This window comes from Agelaius phoeniceus, chromosome 1, assembly GCF_051311805.1.
Source record: "Agelaius phoeniceus isolate bAgePho1 chromosome 1, bAgePho1.hap1, whole genome shotgun sequence".
NCBI classification, from domain to species: Eukaryota; Metazoa; Chordata; class Aves; order Passeriformes; family Icteridae; genus Agelaius; species Agelaius phoeniceus.
Genome location: NC_135265.1, coordinates 123,609,783 through 123,629,317, shown reverse-complemented (window position 1 = coordinate 123,629,317; position 19,535 = coordinate 123,609,783). Strand labels below are relative to the sequence as shown.

Sequence of the window (19,535 nt, the reverse complement as noted above, 5' to 3'; positions counted from 1 at the left end):
TTTAAGAGACTGGTAATAGGAAACAATATTTATTTCATTGGTGGGTTTTAGGATCCTGAAAATGAAAGAAAGAAAAGATCTGTTCCTTCTTATTGCTAGCATAGAGTTATTCCCTGTAGTGATTTGACCAGATTAAAAATCAGCATTTATACAAAAATCACCAGTTCAAAAGAGTAGTCCAAATCTGGTGTGATTACAATGCTTTTGCACACCATCTCATGGTCCATCAGAAATGCTCTGGCACTCTTACTCTGTTTTTAGCTCAGGGCATAAGTCATCATAAGTCAGTATTGCCCATTGTTGCTATAATAAAAAAAAAAGGAGCAATGGAAATGATAGCTCAAGTATCACTACTCCTCCTCTTTACCACAGGACCATGCTTGCATTCAAGCCATTATACTGGGAGATTCTGCACTGATGCTCTGTAGTTAGCAGGTATCACTTGTCTGCCCTTTCAATGCAACTTTGAGAACTAAAATTTATTCAAACAATTTTTAAAAAGCAATGCACAAATTGAGACCAACCTGTTTAAAGACACTTGAACTGCAAAAGGCACCTGAACATTAGAATTAAAACAAACTCTGGGGATTTATGCTATAGGAGTTAAATTAATTTCAATGTGAATTTTACACTTTGATCACCATGTAAAAGTGAATTCTTTAAAACACATAGATAAGTTTTGATATGAATTACCGTTGTTTGTTGTAATATTCTATTATTTATAGCAGCATAAATCACACAAGTTCCCAAAGGGTTAATACAACTAGATGACTGAAATTCATGAGCATAATCCTAAACAAGTGAGTTGAAGTTCTATCAGGTCTATTTCATAGCATCAGGGATTACTGCTAGCAGTCTAATCCTACTGAGCCTAAGGGAGGTACGTTGTATTGTATTTGAAATCCTGGCCAGGAAAGAACGGAAGGTTAAATGGGTGCCTTGCTCTGTAATCAAATATCACAGGCACTACTTATCTATTCAATGAACAACTAACGTAGAAAATCAATTAGGAAACAAATAGCTTCTTCTTTTGATTTTTTTTTTTTACCTAACAAAAAGAGAGAGTGAAGAGTAAATGTTTTTATAATACATGTTTAATGAAACTATATCATATTATAAAATAATCTATACATAGACTGGCAAAGATTAACTCGAAGGTACAAAACACCCCATAGCAACTGCTGGTGTTTTAATGTTATTTCTTTAAGTACCAGGGCTAATTTCAAGGCTAGTGTGTTTTCAAACTCTGGCAATTGAGCATCTTCTGAGCACATAAAGCAGCACACAGAAACTACTCATAAAAAAATATTAACTGACTGCAGATAATTGGACTGTGCTCAAATGAAATCACAAATACATATCCGGTTGTTTGTAACTGAACATCTTAAATTATGTATCAGCTGTGAAGAGCATTTCTTCAGCTGTGCATCATCTTTTGTTCACTTGGTTAAAATCCCAGGAGTACTGAAAAAGGCTGAAGCTCCTGCTGGTCTTTGTTCCCAGCAGGGAGAACTCCCTTTTGGTGGTCTTGAGGTTAACACCCTACCCGCCTCCCCCCCCATACCTGTCATTCTGAATAGACTTCACAGTCTGTGCACACAGACAAACAGCCTGACCTGGCCAGCTAGCTTGACCCCTGGGCAGGAAGAAGATCACATCTGGTTATTAATATTGGTACATTAAAAAAATGTAATCTTCAAGGCACTTGGAGAAGCAGGCTGGCAATTATACAGTATGTAGGGGATGTCAGTCAGGGAGCATGTTAGCCTGATATTATGTCCGAGAACACTAAAACGTTCATTTTGCTCTGATGAGGGGTTTCAAACACAGTCTCTCTCTGTATCTCTGAAAGCTGGCAGGAGAAGTTTGCCCAAAGCACTTAAAGCTCCAGATTATCTGTTCTTACACTTCGCAATTTTTAGTCTGTTTTACACAGTTTTATAATGTAAAACATTTGTAGCTGAAAATTGATGCAACTAGAAAAAAGATCCCACGTGATTTTATAGTAGAGAAAGGCAACTAATAAAGGGAACAAAACCTCTCAAAATTACAATTGTGGAAAATGTGTTCCCATTGGATTCTCTGAGTATTTTACCTCTATCCAGATTTTTTAGTTTTTTCATTCTAGGCATCTGCATAGTAGACAGTTTAAACACAGTTTATGTAATTGGCTAAAATATACAGGAACACATTTGTACATGCTTGTGATATATATTATATACAGATGTATTTATACAAAGCTTTATATAGCACAGATTTAAGTGTCATGTGTGAAATCTTAGTTCCACCAAGTTCAACGGAAAATTTACCATTTGCTGGAGTTGGGACAAAATTTAACCCTACCTAAACAACACACTCCCATCAGGATATGTACTGTGAATATCAAAACCCTGGTTTGACCCTTTACATAGCTAGATAATTATTCCTATGTGGCCCCAGTGGTTATACCTAAAAAAGAATGAAAGACCATGGTCTGGAACTACTATATGTCATGTGTTTTATCCCAGTCTTATTGATGCCACATGGAAGATTTTATATTGTCAATATGAACCCAGCATAGGTCCAGAATTCTTCACAAAGGGCACTCTGACTGCTCAAGGCACACTTCTACACCTGTCATGTGAAAGGTAGAGGACCATGGTCTTCAGAGAATTCTCAACTGAGTCCTAGATGACAGTGTCAACAAAATCTCTATGCTTGAAACAAGAACTAAAATTGTCTCCAAGAGTAATTATTATTAATGCTCCCAGCCCAGTTAGCTTAAATCAGTTGTCATTAGTTTGGTTTTGCTGCAAACCACCATCAAGACTTTTTCCTTGCTTTCAAACAAAAAATTTCCTTTCAGACTGCATTGGGGCAACACCCAGGATGGGCCTTTTACCAATAATGTGTTAATCTTATGATCTTTGAGTCTGAAAAAGGAGCTTCATAGCATTGGAAGTGGGAAGTTTCCAGCTTTTCAACAGAATGCTGGCACTTGTTTTTAGCTCTGATAGGCTTTGAGAAGTCAGACCTTCAAACTGAAATGCTACTATGTATGGAAAACCTATTACAGGAAAAATGTAAGACGTTTCTAAAATATATTAGTCACAAAGTTACAGCAGCATTTTTCCCTCTTAATATTACTGGGGCTTGGCTCAGTACATGCAGCCATATGAAAAAAAGAGCATTGATAGAGTTAGAGAGCATTCTACAAATTTCTAGCATATTTTTCCTAATGCAAAATATGCAGCAGGTTCAAAATGCATGGTAGCTTCCCGTGGGATATTCAGCACACCTTTTTTCTCTCTTTATTACTTGAAACAACACAGCCAACTCAAGCTCAAGACAAAAAAAAATGTATCCCAAGCATCCCAGATAAAATGAAATGCTCATAACAATGCACATGACAATGTACATAAACACTCCCATTCATCCACAAGAGAAAGTGGAAAGTAAAGTAATTGGCAGAAAAGGAGAAAAATATAAAGGGGTCCAGGGCCTGGTAATAGTGAAACTGGGCTAAGTGCTTCAGAAATCTAGGTGCAAACAGCACTGTGAAAAACAGACACGTAGAGATGTTGGTGGAGAAGGAAGAAAAATGTGGTGAGGTGGTAAAAAAGTCTGTGTGTGCAACTGAGGTTGCAAAGAGTAAACCACAAGGCAAGGATGACACTATGCACACTCCTGAGGGAGCTGGCATTTTGGAGTGAAATTCCAAGCTTCAGGCAAGAGAGGAAATGTTTCTGACAGGTTGGGGCCTTTTAGGGTGGAGGCTTTCTGGTTTTAAATAGCAGCTGCTTAAAAAATGTTCACAAATGTGGAATAATTTAGGAGGAGAAATGGGCTATAAATGAGGTGTCCTAGAGTTTATGCTCACCCACAAAGTATGTCATGCTTATCAATACCCAGTAACCTGGTTTGATATGTAAAAGATATTTAGGGGAGTGGATTTCATTGTATCAACTCACACTCTGTATCAAACAGGCAAACTGCTTCCATGAGAGGGAAAACAGTCCCAAATTCACATCCTCTCCTCCTTTACACATCCTCATTGCAGAGCAGTCTCTCTGACTCTGCTTTTGTGACTAGCCTTTTATCTAGAGCACCAGAAACAAATGGGAAAGCCCTAGAAATAAACTTTGGGAGAAAAACAGGAACAGTAACCATCAATTTCAGCAAGAAATTACTGAAATAACAGGACTTTTTGAACTGGATAATTTCTCACAGTAGTGACAAACCACAGTAGTCAAACCACAGGAGAGCCATGTCCCAGTCAATTGACAGAGTTAAGAAACACTCATTTTGGAAAACTTCTCCATCCTTGGAGTAATACTACTGAGATCATCAATACTGCAACAAGATGGATTTAGCCTACATTCTTCCTGTCTCTTTCCTCTCATCACCATTTTAATAGGAAACAAACAACATTTTAAAAGCTTCAAACAAATTCTGCAGAGCATAAAAACTAGCAAAACCCCTGTATTTTTCCTGAATTTTAGCAAATATTTAGACTTTTGCTTAACAATACGACCTGCCTCATGCTAAAGAAATTTCACAGACTGCTCATGCCACTGGCAGCTGAGAATCTTATCTTTGTGGCATAGTGAGGAAATAATCCTCACCAAAACCTAAATGCTGGGTGAAAAGCTGGGGGATGGGATGTGTGAATGACAGCCTTGTGCATGTTTTAGCACTGAAAAAGGACAACTGGTGCTGGGAAAGAACTGTGGTAGTTCATCAAGCCCAGAACACACTGTCACAGCCCAGGAAGGCTCCCTGCAAGGTGAGCACAAGAAAAATGAAACCCACCTGAGCAGGGGATCAAAACACAGGACTGCAGTCAGACCCTACAGCTTGTGACAGCAGCCACTGCCTTTCTGTAGCAGATAAAAAGTTTTCTGAAGCCACAGGCGTCCCCCTGAGCCAGCTCTGCCTGGGAGCTCCCCATGTGTCCCTGGCAGCAGGGATTTCACTCTCATCACAGACACACTCAGAGGTACTCTGCCCCTCTGCTGCTGCCCTTCCCAGTCCTTCTCCTGCCACATCTCCTGCGAGGTGTGTGGTGGGAAGGACAGGGCACACACAGCTGGCTCCCTGCCAGCCAGGGACTCCCTGACACAAGCAGAATAATTCTGCCCTCCCCCACGGCAGGGAAATTGCATCAGATCTCCAGTTGCTTTTTTGCCCCATTAATGGCAGAAAGGGAGCTGAGCCAAAATGAGAGAGGGCTGTCCTGTGACTGTGTGTTTGTCATACGTTTCCTTGTTTCATGTTTTCTCCAATGACTAATAGCCTCTTTAGGAGTTCCAAACAAAAGTAAGCTATTCTAAGATGGAAATTGCTGGACATAGTGAGAAACATTAAGTATTTCTTTTTATGGGGGCATAGGAAATAAAAAAAGGAAAAAACCCTCAACATTTATATACTTAAACTTCTCCAAAAAAGGGAGGGGGAAGAATGTAAAGCATTACAAACCTAATTTTGTGAAAAAAGTATTCAGTGATCTGCTGCCAAGATAAGTGCCTCTTTGCTTTAACTAATTAGCACTATTACAGGGTTCAGTAGTGACATTTCAGCAGTAATTGATCCTCTGATGCAATTTCTGTGTATTTTAAACTAGCCAATACATCCAGACAAGAAGGCTGTGCAAGGATGGAGGCTGGCAGTCGGCACAGAGGTGCTGGTCACTCATGAGTATGACCTTGGATCCTGGGATGCTAAACAGATGCTGCCAGAAGGAGCCACTAGGACTTAGTATTCTAGAAAATCAGACCTCTAATCCCTCCACTTTTAGCACTTTCTACTGGCAGGTAGCACAGCTAATTTAAATTCAGGTATTGGCTGTCCTGAACTAGTGTTTATATACAGTCACACAGGGAATTTGAACTTCCTGGCTTGCCCTGAAATTAGTATTTCATTTCAAATGTTGTGCTGACTCGGTGGGGAGGGAATTTGGCATCATATTTTCAGATTACTTCACACTACATACAGGGTAACATAGTTACTATATATTTCTTTTTCTTCTAAGCCCTAATGTGAAAGGTTTTAATGTCAAGCAGCATGAAGGCCAGAACAATCTAAAAGTCAACATAGCTCCCACAGTATGAGTTCAACCACAACAGACATCCCATCTGTATTTCATGGTATACCTTAATAACAATCAATAATACATTAAAGTTAGCACCAAACAGTATGAAAAGAGGACACTACAAAGAGTCAATTGCAGTTATGCCTCAGCCCTGAAGTCTATATGCAGCAACAGCATCTTCTATTTTGCATCAATAAATAAATATCTGGGATAAATATTTGCAGATAGATGGTTAATTAGCTATTTCTGTTCTTCAGGCTCAGCAAACAGTTAACTGCCTACAGACATTTGTACCTCAAGCCACTAGGCATAGCAATACCTGTGGGAAAGCAATGAGAGGCAGGCAATGAGAAGAGACAGGCAATGTGACATGGGCACAAGGAGATGCTTCTTTCTCTCACTCTCCTAATATTAGGGGGACTTTAATTTCTCCATGGGTTAATTCAGAGCTGGAGTTTTTTTTCCACTCAGCTGGCTATGCAGAAGCAGCCTAACCATGTAATGTAGGCACTTAACAGAGGGGCAAAAAAGTAAAATGACAGAGGCAGAAAACAAGCTACATGAACTACCAGGGCATTTAACAAAATAAAAATTACCTCTGTGTCTTCTAACTGCAAACTAGGACTGATCCTGCAGAAGTCATAAAAGAACTCATGACAGTCAAGACCAGCCAAAGAACTAAGAGAAACGCCAGATACTTTTAAGGTTAGCTGAGCATGCAGAAGAAACTCAGTATGGATGGATAAATCCAAGAAAATGTGTATTAGAAGAAATAATTTTACTGGTGTCTAAGCTAAATGTAGCCACTCCAGGACACTTCAGCATCAGTTTGAAGGGGGGGCGTGGGAAGAAGCATGTAATGAAAGGCAACATATTTCCAGCACAGACTGCAATAGGATTTGTTTAAAGCAGATTATATTTTTGGATGCACCAGGCATGGGACAGTAAGATCATACAGTTCCACTGAGAACAGCGTGTTCAGTTCTGAAATATCTGTGTATCTCCAGAAAAATTTAACACTGGTAAAAGGAGTTCAGAGATCAGTGATGGGATTAGCAGAAATGTGGAAGAACTTCCACTAAAAGCAAGACTGAATGGATTGAAATTTTTTGTGTAAATAAAAGAGACATGATAAAAGGACCATAAAGTAATCATAAAGATTATTGTGAAGTTATAAAAATTATGTAAAATATCATAAAGCAAGTAAGAACACATGATCTTTTTTCATTCTTTTACCAGATGAATAAAAACAAATAAAACTTAATAAATTAATGGCAGAAAATTTTAAAAGCCAAAACAAAATCTGCATGCAGGTTAAATTAACCCATGGAACTCCTTCCCACTGCATGTGATTGAGCCAGAAGTTCACTTTATAAACTAATTTGATATTTGTATACCTATAAGACTACCCAAAGGCAACTTTGGGGGGGAAAAAATATATACTTGAATTTGTATGATGTTAATTCATTGCAAAGTACAGAAGACATATGAAAAGAACAAGCATTTTCCTGTATAAGCAACATTATTCTACATTTGCCCATGGAATCTTTTTCTTTTTTTTTTTTTTTGGTCTGCTTTGCTCTCAGAAGCAATTGTTGTTAGGCAGTCTGTAGCAAAGAGATTAGATAAGGTGGACTAATGGTATAATTTGCTGTGATAGGACAATGATTGCATACTTGGCCTATTAATGTGTTGTTGCTTTTAAAATAACATTCTCTTCTGTTATGGACAGCCACTTCAAGAAATGTACTTAACTAACTTTATTTGCAATAGAGTATTTTTCATTAGGACAGGTTGGAAAGATATCTCATGATTAAGTGACTCAGAAAGAGCTCCAAAGAAAAAAAGAAATATTCGTTATACCCAGACCAAATCCTGATAATTTCAGCCCTAAAAAAAGTGTGTATAAAAAAATTATAAGTAACTGGGAGAAGGAAATTAGAAGAAAAATTGAAATCCAACTTTGACTGCAGCAGATGCAAACATATACAGACCTTTGTACAGCATTAGAGAGGAGGACAGAAGCAGCCTGGGGTATGTATGGACACACGGAGTTTTAAATCCTGGTTATGCTCCTGGGAAGTGCACACTTTTATAACCACTCACACCTGCCCTTTTGTTACTGTCCACTGCACTTCCTGTGCAAGAAACCCAGCCTCCAACAACCCCGACTTCCCTCCTAACACTACTGCAGGGTAAGTGTCTCTCTTGTGAGTGTGACCAACTTCAGCCTCCAACTCTTCCCAATACTCAAATCCATCCTTCCCAACTACAGACACTATTAAGTCCATGTAAAAATAAATATATGCAGACAGAAAGACAGACATATGGGAAGAACTTGTTATGCTTAATTATAATTCTATGAGGACCATTTAGACTGTCAGATGTACTACAGGCCAACCTCTCAATCACCTGTGCTCAGTTAGAGACACATTGGGTTTTTTTTCCCCAAAGCCATGCTCTGTTTCCCAGTACAGACAGTATTGACCTTACCTTCTAAATCTATTAGGACAAACAACTACTAGAAGTAAAGGAAAGACATTTGTTTAGTTCCTGTTGTGGACACATGAGGCATAAAACCTTTGTATCTGGAGAGCACAAAAGCTGAGTGAATTGGGATACAGGCTCTCTGTATAGCATGAGATTTTGAAGTCTCCTTTTTTTGATTACCAGCTCAACTCTTCCTTATCATAAAAATTGTTACTTACACCAAACTCTTCAATACCAGCATAGCTCTTGTATTTTGTGTGCCCCAAAATGCTTTGGGTAAACCATATCATCTATTTGATGATTTTGAGGTAGCTGAGGCCACAAAATTAGAGCTTCTCAGTGAAAAATTCATGAAATAAAAGAAAATAAGTATCCTAGCAAGACTTCTTGGATCCAACCCCTACATGTAACATATTGAGTCACAGATGATCCCACAAGCCTATTTTTGTTTTTTGAAAAATAAAAAAAGACAACACAAAAAGGCAAAAAAAAATTTCAAAGTGACTACAGAGTGTCTGAGTAAGGATTTTCTCTTTCTTGAAAATACCTGTAAGCAGTCCTAATGACTAGCTACAAAGATTTTCATTCATTGAGTTCTATAAGTCACAGAAATTCAAGTGTTGTGAAGATATTGTTGAAGCCTGACACACTACAAAACACACCAGTGGAGACAGGAACAGAGACACAGAGCACATTGACAGCATATCCAATTCATCGTGACCTATGAGACTACCTTAGTAAATCAAAAAGTGACAAAGGATATCCACAGCCTAGATACAACACCTATTACTGAGATGCATCTGCAACAGGGTTAGACCCAGGAGACTAGCAATACAGCAGTGCTCTCAAATCTGCCCAACTCTAGGTCAGAAATTTGGTAAAATTAGTCCCAAGTTATTTTCTGTGGCCTGTGATCTTTTTCGTCTGAGACCTGACTTCAGAAGATCCTGTCCTGACATATCTCAGGATTCCAGCTTCCTCCCGGGTCAAGATTTTGAGTCACAGAAGCTCCTGAACAAATAAGGACATAAGGTTTTCAGAAACACTTGCAGTTTGGACTCATTTTTTTCCACCCACTTTATTCTTCCTAATTTCCAGCCATTCATTAGCTGCTTACATATCTGCAAATGCCAAAGGGCGTTTCCAAAATAGTAACATCTAGATACTAAAGCTGTCTTATTTCAGTAGTAAAGCAAGCTTTTTTCCATGCTCTCATCACTTGCACACAAACAAGAATACCAAGATGCTCCTTAGACTTTGTTTCATTGTTCTTGTTGTAAAAATATCAAGTTTCTGGTCATTCACAAAGTGTTTATTCAATTGGAGAATGTTAGTATTTTTTTCCTCAATCTATTTCTCATAGAGCAAGTTTTTTGTCTAGGTTACATAGAAAACAGGAACATTGTTTGTCTGAATGGTATGAAGCTGTGTCAGGGGAAGTTCAGCTTGAACAGTAGGGAAAGGCTCTTTTCTGAGAGAGTGGTTGGTCACTGACACAGGTTTCTCAGGGAAGTGGTCACAGCAGCAATCCTGTCAGAGTTCAAGGAGCATCTGGATGACAGTCATATAGTTTAGTTTTAGGTGTCTTGCAAGGAGAGGAAGTTTGTTTCAATAATCCTTATGAGTCCCTTCCAACACCAGATTCTAATTCTATGATTCTGTGAATAGAAGTGCCCATCCTTCTCCTTTACCATTAGGATCCAGAGTTTTGAATTTAGGATAAGGATAATATCAATTATTGCTACTACAATACTTGAGCCACTTGCAACATCTTAGGATTTTCCAAGGAAAACATCTTTCTTTTTAACCAAGTTGTTTGGAGACAACTGACCTCTCCCACCCAAGAAGTGCTATAGGTCCAAACACAAGCTTAGGACACCAATGGAAAAATTCCATATATGCTAAAGAACTAAAATCAAGAGATGTAGACCTTTGGAATTGCCTAATAAAGTTCTGGAAAGAAGAGTTTTCACTGCTGGCCTTTGTTTTTAAAGGGTCATCTTGAACTTCCTCTAAGAGTAATCTAGTTTTCTCTTAAAGGTTGGGGTACCAACTATCCCAGAGCAGCAGATTCTGTGCCATCTTTATAGGTAAAGGTGGCTCTATGGTTCTTTTTTCCAGGAGCAGTGCAAGGAAATAGTGCATGTTCTTGATTTTTGAGAGAATTTACAAGGGAGAACAGGGACTACAAATTAATAACCTCTTTGGGCAGAACACTGAATAATGCCCTTATATGATAGGCTTCCTGCAATAATCCAGCAATAAACCAGTAGTTATACAGTCATGTATTTTACACATGTGAATCATGTGAGCAGCATGGTTTGATTAATACTGCAGGATAACAATTTTAAATGGAAAAAACCCCACATTTTTTGTTAGGCAACCCTGCTGGTCAAACATCCACTCTTGGAATGAGGCTAGTATGTTACTATCCATAGCTCCCATTAGCAGTCTGTTTCCTATTCATGCATACAACCAAGGAGTATTACATACTCGTACATAACAAACCCATTTTTTTCCTGTTATTGTAACTGCTACTGCAGTAGGATGCCCAAGGCATGGGAATCTGCACACTTCATCATTCAAAGACTACCTTTGCTCAATTTTTGTTTTCTTCAATCCCCCCTGCCTTTAAAAGCTAAGGATTATTTTAATGCCTTCCTTCCCACTGGTAGAGTAGAACATACAGTTTCCCCTGAGGCTATGGTGCACAATATGCTGCGTATCTGTGTGCTGCAGTACTGAAGGGCTGGCACAGTCTGCTGCAGACCAAGGGGGTAATTTCTATGACATCCTCCTTCATGGTTGTCCACAAAGCAAAGGTCTTGAAGTTCTTAGAAAAGCTTCACTTCTTTTATGTATCAGCATGAGGTTGTATGAGCATCAGTCTGCTCTATCTGCCAGTATTAAGTACAACAGTCTAACAGGCACATCATCAAGTTCAAAAATTATTGCAAACCACCACTTGTAATTCACGTTTTATCAACATAAAGCCTCTACTCATATTTAATGTAATTAATACTGTTCCCTGTTGTACTGCATTATATTTTACCAACAAATATACACATGGAAGTTTATCCAAGAAAATACATCTCCTGCATTGTGCCTGATGAAACCAACAGAAATTGCATTTCTTCGTATTTCACACCAGCATTTTCACTATCCTTTCTTATCCTTTTCTGCTTCAGTAGTGCCCGAAAGGAGGAAGAAAATTAAAAATGCAGAAAATTAATCTGTCCAGCAATATAGACATATATAGAGCCAATATAGTCTCAAAACCTATGTATCAAAAAGCTTAATTCTGTCCTGTACATATGAGGCCTGTAAGGTTTTACTCCCATTAATTCTCCTATAAAATCACAATTCTGGTATTTTGGTCGATGGACCAACAAATGCATAGACCAAGGGAAAGTTTCTTCTAAATTACTTAGCAAAAACAATAGCAAAGCTAAATTACATGTATCCATGTCAGAATATAACTTTCCTGTCATGCGTCAGTCTTTTCACTTTTTTTTACTGCTCATTTTTAAATATGCGGAAGAGAGCATAGAGAAAAATCTCACCTGGGAGAGTCTGGCAAACTAATTACAATTTTAGAAAAGACACCTGTAGTGAGTTGCATAATATCAGCTAAAATCTCCTATGGGTAACAAGAAAATCTATGTTGCAAGGCTGGGAGGGAGTGGCTGCTAAATCCATAGCTGCAATCTATTAATGCACACATACATATGCACTCACATTGACATAATACTCTTACATACACTATACACTGCATCTCTGCTTTGAATCTCAGTCAGAAATAATTACATATTTCTCTTAATGTCAGAATGAAAGAACTCCAGGCACAAAAAAATAGCTGTCATACAGCCATTTTGTGTGTTGAGCATACTGAATAAATGAGGCTGATGCTCTTTCTGCTGCTTTGGCTGTCTTTGCTCACTTTTCCTGCTCTCCAAGAGGACCTACTCACTCAGGCTCCACTGGGCAGGCTGCACACTGCAAGCAGTCTGGTACAGCCTCCTTTCCAAGAGCAGCCTCACACACCCTTAGCCAGGACAGCACACAGACTGGGATTCTGGACAGCATTTCAATGGAAGAACATGAAGATTCTTTAAACTACAATTTGAGAACGTCTCCCTGTTTCAGCAGTGTACCATAAGCTGAATACAAAATATGGTATATTTTAACAAGGACTATTATGTAAGAGACAGCCAGACATCTGAATGTCAAATTAAGTGTACATAAAATATAACATGAAAATGCTTTCTCTACTGCTTTATTTTAATTTTATCATAAAAAGGGTAGTTTTGAAATTGCTATTTTACCAGCCAACATTTTTCTTTGTTAGCTGGGGGGTTTTGGGATTTTTTTAATAGATATGCTTGTCTATAGTGCACAAGTACATATAGTAGGCATATACATTATTTGTAGCTATTACTACACAATGTATGTATAGCTGTGACTAGACAGTGTGTTCTTTGAACACTGGTTTCTCTTTATACATGTAAGCACAACAGCATAATCTGAATAACAGTAACTGAAACTTGCAGTGGAAATTAAATTTCATAAAACATTTAAAACCATAAGTGAACACAAATCTCAAAGGACTTTAAAAATTGAAATACCTTCTATCCTCTTTATGAGGCTTGTGTTGAGGAACAAATTAGAATAACTTTTGTTTACCACAGTTTTAAACAGTTTTATTCTAAGCAACCAAAAAAGAGTAACATCAAGCAAAGCTTGGTTTAGCTCCTCAGGTGTGCAGACATATTCCAATTTCCTTTCCTCAATGATTTTTATGCAAATCAATGCTGCACAATCTCCTGACCTCTTTTACCATCATATTGGGACAATGACAGTAAAATAATTGGATTGGCATATTTGTAGGATATTTTATTTTATATTAAAAAGTTAGGACAGGACAATTGAAATTAAAATAATGTCACTTTCTGTTAATTCCAAGATGATCAAGTACCAACATTTCATGCCAAACAGAGTAAAGCAAACAAAGTGATTTGGGCTGTTAGTCCATTTGTCCCCATGTGCATATACTTCACATCCCCCTCAGTTGTTAATTCCTAACAACCATGCTTTCATCCAGAACAAGGATAATGAGAAAAAACGAAGCAGTGTTCCTTGGGGAACTGTTACACTAGAAGTTACCTAAGGACTAAATCCCACTTGTGCCTCCTGCACGTGATAAAGATGAGCAAAGCATTCAATACTCCTGGCTGATTGAAAATCCAAATATGCAAACAGCATTATGGAATCCAGACAGACTATTCTGCTTCGCTGATGACAGATGCAGAAAAAAAATCTGGTCTGATTAATCTTTTGACTTTGAACCAGCAGAGGAGTGGACACCTCTCTTTAAAGAGCAATGCAGAGCCCCAGCTGAAGAGCAGGTGCTGCACGGTATTTGCCTTTCCTGCAGAGGATGCTAGCTAGCAGGACCAAGCAGCTGACCATGAAAATTCTTGGCCCTAAGTGACCCAAGAACAGATTATAAATCCATCCCATAAAATATAGCAAAAGCCCCATTTGTTCTTCCACCCTTTCAATATGTGATGTTATACATTTGTGATTCTCTCATTTTATTGGACTCTTTAGAAAGCTGTTTATGATCACTTGCGGACAAAACAAAGGCTCATTGTAAATTCTCTTTTAAATAAGTTGGAAGGTCAATATGAAACAAAGGGCACCACTTTCACAACTGCTTACATGCAAACTATGCTTGTGTGTGTAATATTACAATGCATTTCAGCAACGGGATAGAGTCCTAGCTAATTACAAAGCTAACATATAATAGCATTACATTAGCAACCCAAGAAATTCCTATTGAATTGCATACATCTGAAAATAGAAAGACATGGTTGTGCTGAAACTTAATTATCTTGGCAAAAACTGTGAGGGCTTGATTCTCAGAAGACATAAACACAAAGCTCTGCTTTACACTCCCAAGGACCTAATTCTTTGTTTATTCAGACAACCTCCATCAGATAAAACTTACCATTTGGATTTACTGATTTGCCTTCTTATTTATAGTATCTACAGCTAAGTAACACAATTACTGTGTGGTTTGTGAGCAAGGGAAAGAATACTTATGACGTACAAAGACAAGGCTTGAAAGAGACAATCGGTGTGCTCTGCCAGATTAAAAAAGTTAATGCTGTTGCATTCCACCCTAGGCAGAGAAGACAAGCCTTTTCCAAGGACAGGTCTGACTGAAATGCTTTTTTATGGGTTCAAAGTAAAACATTATGGTAAAAAAATGCATACAGCTTTGTTTGTTTCTTCAGTCATCGTTAGCAATAGACATAAGGGTATTCTGGTTTCAAGCCCATATGGAAAGACCATCAACACTTTCTGCTTCTGGGTCCTTTGCCAAAATACCATATCCCACATGCCTTTTACCTTAAAACATAAAAGAAAAGGTGTTGTTCTGGTCAAATAAAGGAATAATTTTTACTAGCATACGTCTAATGTTAAAGCTGCCTAAATCCTGCCAAAGACATTACAACACCATCTGCAAAACAGATTTTCATTAAATTGATCAGTTTAAAGTTAAGCAGCTAGGCAGATGATGCTTTTGAGCTAACCTTTAACCTTTAACCTTCTTAAACTGAAATCAGGTCACTCCTTTTGGGTGATATCTTTGCTGCTTGAGAACACATGAGGTAAAGAGATATACCAAAACTTAAAAATCATAGCACAAACAGTGTTGTGAATCAATATTTTGTCAATAAAAGGAAGACCAAGGTAGTTCTCGTACAGTCTGCTAACTGCTGCCTCTCTCTTTCCCTGAGCTTCTAAATAGTTGCATACACAATGTAAACTGCAGTAAATGCACAGTTTAAAAGCAATTATTATTGAAAGTATTATCAGCAAATCAAATAATATTTTTAATCAACTGGCTTCAAATATTAATTTGTGATTAGAAATTGATCATGTCATTCAGTTACTTGATTAAGTAAATTTTACTTTCAGACATTCCAGTTAACTTTAAAAAAAGGCTGTCTTGTACTTATTTATTTATTAATAAAAGTATTTGGAAACTATTTTGTGAGCACAGGACATGATATATGCAGTTCCCTGAAAGCTATTTGAATAAGTTACAAAATGGCTGCCTTAAGAGCAGTTCCAGCTATATGTATTTTACATCCACAGAGACAGGTTACCGTCCTGCCTCAGCTTCCCAAATCTGCAGAAGCTGAATGCTTCCTCCTGCAGAATGGAAATGCACTCTGTTGCTATAGAAGCTTTCTCTGTTTACTTGTGGAGTCGCTGAATGCTTCTTGATGGATGCTGCCAAGAACTTGCAACTCTTCTGTGGTTTAATTTGCTAATATCAAGCTCCACAATTCCAAAAGTAAGTCTTTGGGAAATTCATTTAGGCCAAGCTGAGTTCATTTAGGGTAAAGCTGTCTTTGTCCTGGTTCTTAGCAGCCACATTACCAACACCATTTGAATACTGCACTTCTGTAAGGAACAACCAGGCCATTTCTTCTTTAAATAACTTAGAAAACAGCTAAAGGTTCCACTTTGCCACATTTAGAATCTAACTCTAAAAGTGACATTTCCGTACTGCCTAAAATTATACAGCTTCAGAAGAGAAGCTCTGATGTTCATGGCTGCTTTAAAAGCTACTGTTATGAAAAGACATCCTTTTATTCCATCAATAGTTAAGCACAGGGAGAAAAACCAAGCTGTTACGGCAACATTTATAAGAAGAAAATTCACAAAACAATAACATTTAAACAAATATAAATGACTGAAGAAAAACTTTGAGGTGCTTGACAAAGCAAAGGAACAAAGCCACAGATTCTTCTGTGCTTTCAGATGGTTTTAGTATTAAACTTTTTATTGCCAAACCATATTCACAGCACCTTAATTTTAAAAAAGAAGAGCTGCTTGAATATAAACACAATTCATGAATATTCGATATTGCTCCCAAGGCATATATCTATTATTCATACAAATTAATGTTCTTTTTTTCCTTAGGTGCTCTAAAAGTTTATCTGATGTATCAAGAGAAAAAAAAGTTTACAACTCTCTTGGTGTCAACAGCTTCACCAAGACCTGACAAAACTATCAAGTCTGCTAGCAAATAACTTAGCATATTTTCAAAACTGCATTTATTTACATCTTGAGGCCTGAATGTACACTTACAATTAAGAGCAGCATTTTCTGGGTGATGTGCAGAGGCATTACATTCTATTATAGAGCACACACATCTAGAACATCTTGGTCATTTGGGACACATTGTAGCACCTCATGCCAACCCAAAATCTTAAAAAAAACCCACTAATACTCCAACTGATATTTTCGATATGGTATTGCTCTCCTTCAAATTAACCTTAAAATAAAATTATATGAAAATAGTGTATGCATTGTATATGCTATCTGCTTTCTGAGAGTCATTAAACCTAGTGGGGTTCAAATTTCCAAGATTCTCTCGGAAGTTGTGAGGGACAGAAACTTTTTAAAAATCTGAGCCACTCACTAGCAATTCTAGGGACAAGTCCTAGAAAAATACATGCTTTAGGAGAGTTGGAACCCTATGGCTATCAGCCGACACTTTCAATTGTCCTACTTAGGCCATGAAGCCTGGAGGGTATCTGCCTAGAGGGAGTTTATGGATTCCATTTCCACTGGGATGTCCTTAACTGATTCAACGACTGAGCTCCAAAGGCCAGTGATGGTCCCTTGCTGTGTGTGATAGCTGCTACAAAGATGCTACTGAGCTGCTCCATCTAACAAACCAGGATCTGGCAAAGAAGCAGATCCAGCAACAGGACATTTTCAGTGAAGAGGGCCAAAAGCTAATACTCTCTCCCATAGCATCCCACATCAAATATTTTGTAGGACAGGCTGGAAACCCAAACATATTTGATGAAGGTTTCTCTAGGGATCAGGTTGAGTGAGTGAAGAGAAAGTACTGTTTTGAGTAGATAGTTTGAGTACCTTGTGACTATAGTTTGTCTGTTTGGGTTTTTTTTAAATAAGCAGCTGGCATCTTGTTTTCAACAATTTCAATTGAAATGTCAATTTCAGAAGCTTTGGCAGTAAAGCCATCTGAGAAAAGCCTTCTGCCTTGCCTTCTCCTACTCCGTCATTACTGTCTGTGGCATAGTTTGCAGTAGCTTTTCTTTGAATGGTGACATTATAGAACAAATAATTGAAATAATGCAGGTTAACACTCCAAAAAAACAGATAGGGACCAAAAATGTGGTTGTTTTGTTTTGAGGTTTTTTGGGTTTTTTTTACAAACCCTGACTTAGAGTGTGGCTGCATAATGTAAATGGAGGAATCAAGGAATGGCTTCATGGATGACAGGGAGCAGGAACCTCCAAAGGGAGTTTTGCTGCAGAGGCAAGCTATGCCACTAGACTCTCAGCTCTTTTCGTACTTTTCGTAACAGGATTTTGGACCTTAAAAAAACCAGCAAAAAATAACACTCTAGAATGAAGGACAAATGCAATTTAAATAAAATATATTCAATTAGCAGAGCAGCCAGCACTGTGGGACAGTATAATAGATCAAAACTTGTGTTACTACCATTTTTGCTCACAGCAGATGCTCCAAGGTTACAACTACCAGGTAAAATGAGAATCTATGTTACTGCCTGTGCAGCATGTATTGGCTCAGACCAACCATTTGAACATGGCTGAACACCAGAAAAATGTTATTTCTTCCTTAAACTAGAGGTCTGCTGAGACTTTTCCACATTTGTTCTGTATGTACAGATCTTCAACATGATTAGAAAACCAGCATAGTTGCTGTAATCAGCAGATGACTCCTGATAGTTTAGTTATCACAGATTTCTAGTATAAATCAATAGATAACACTTGCAAAATGGATTTTCTAATCATATTTAGAGCTTGTTACAGTGACTAATGGTTCGCAATATTTCCTGAATTTTTATATCCCCTGGACAAAAGAAGTTTTTAATAAGTTACAAAGTTATTCATCTTGGAAATGAATGTGTTATATTTGTACATGAACCAAGACAATCAAGCCAATCCAGTAAACACACTGCAGAAAATAAGTTACCCCATAATTAGGGTTTGGAAAAAGTCATGACAAGTTGTGTAAAAAATGGTATTCATCACTCCCACATATTCATTATATCCACATAGTTTTTTCCAGTAAAGATAAAAATATAGTTGCCATTCTACTAACATATTTATCTACACCACACCCTTTCATGTTTGTGAAAAATCATTACTGGTTTGGAAAAGAAGGGCAGACAAAAGGATGACAGTGCTTACTTTTGAATATCCTTTGTAAAAATATGGCATATTGCAGGTGCTTACTGAAAATACCAATGTAAAATAACTTGGCTGTGATACATTATGGCTGCAAACAGATACATATGCCAGAAAGTGACCTCTTTTCCCTATGCACAGTATGGGAAAAACATCATTTTCCATAATACCTGTCAAGCTTTTGATCAAAATGTAATGGACAAAGTCTGAAAAGGTTATGAGAGATATAAAACACCAATTATTATGAGAGAACTTTTTTGTAAAAATGACTTACGGACCCTGTGTTTGCAGGAAGTGCCTCCTAAATGACCCCCAGGCAACTCAACAGGACTCATCTGTAGCACTCCTCCCTGACTAACCTGCAGTTTTTGTTTGACTATATGCATGTTCAATAAACACTTACTCCACTAATTCATCAAAGTCCTGACTGATGAGCCCTGAACGGGTTAATTCCCCAGCCTACTTGGTGCTGGCTGGAGCTGCTGTCACAGACTTACCTTGTAGAGTTTCAGGGCTGCCTCGTGCCTGTGATTGGTAGTATGTAAGCGCAATTTATCCACGCTGTTGGTGTAATAGTCACAGGCGTTACATTTCAGGTGAACCGGGTTGCCAATGGCAATACACTTCAGCCTCCACTCATTAGTTTTGCCGCCTTCCTTAATGTGAGCCACCAGTTGATATTTCTGCATATGTTTGTCAGTCTTGCA

The 19,535-nt window shown here is 37.9% G+C and overlaps 1 protein-coding gene across 4 annotated transcripts in view; it reads right to left on the bottom strand.

Annotated features, from left to right (window-relative positions):
• ZFHX4 (zinc finger homeobox 4) overlaps positions 1-19,535 on the bottom strand; it is a 150,066-nt gene that overhangs the window by 102,781 nt on the left and 27,750 nt on the right. For all 4 annotated transcript variants that reach the window (XM_054634303.2, XM_077186613.1, XM_077186604.1 and 1 more), the window contains exon 3: positions 19,326-19,535. This exon is cut by the window's right edge. In XM_054634303.2, coding sequence (XP_054490278.2) covers positions 19,326-19,535 — 210 coding nt within the window. The remainder of the gene's footprint in view (positions 1-19,325) is intronic.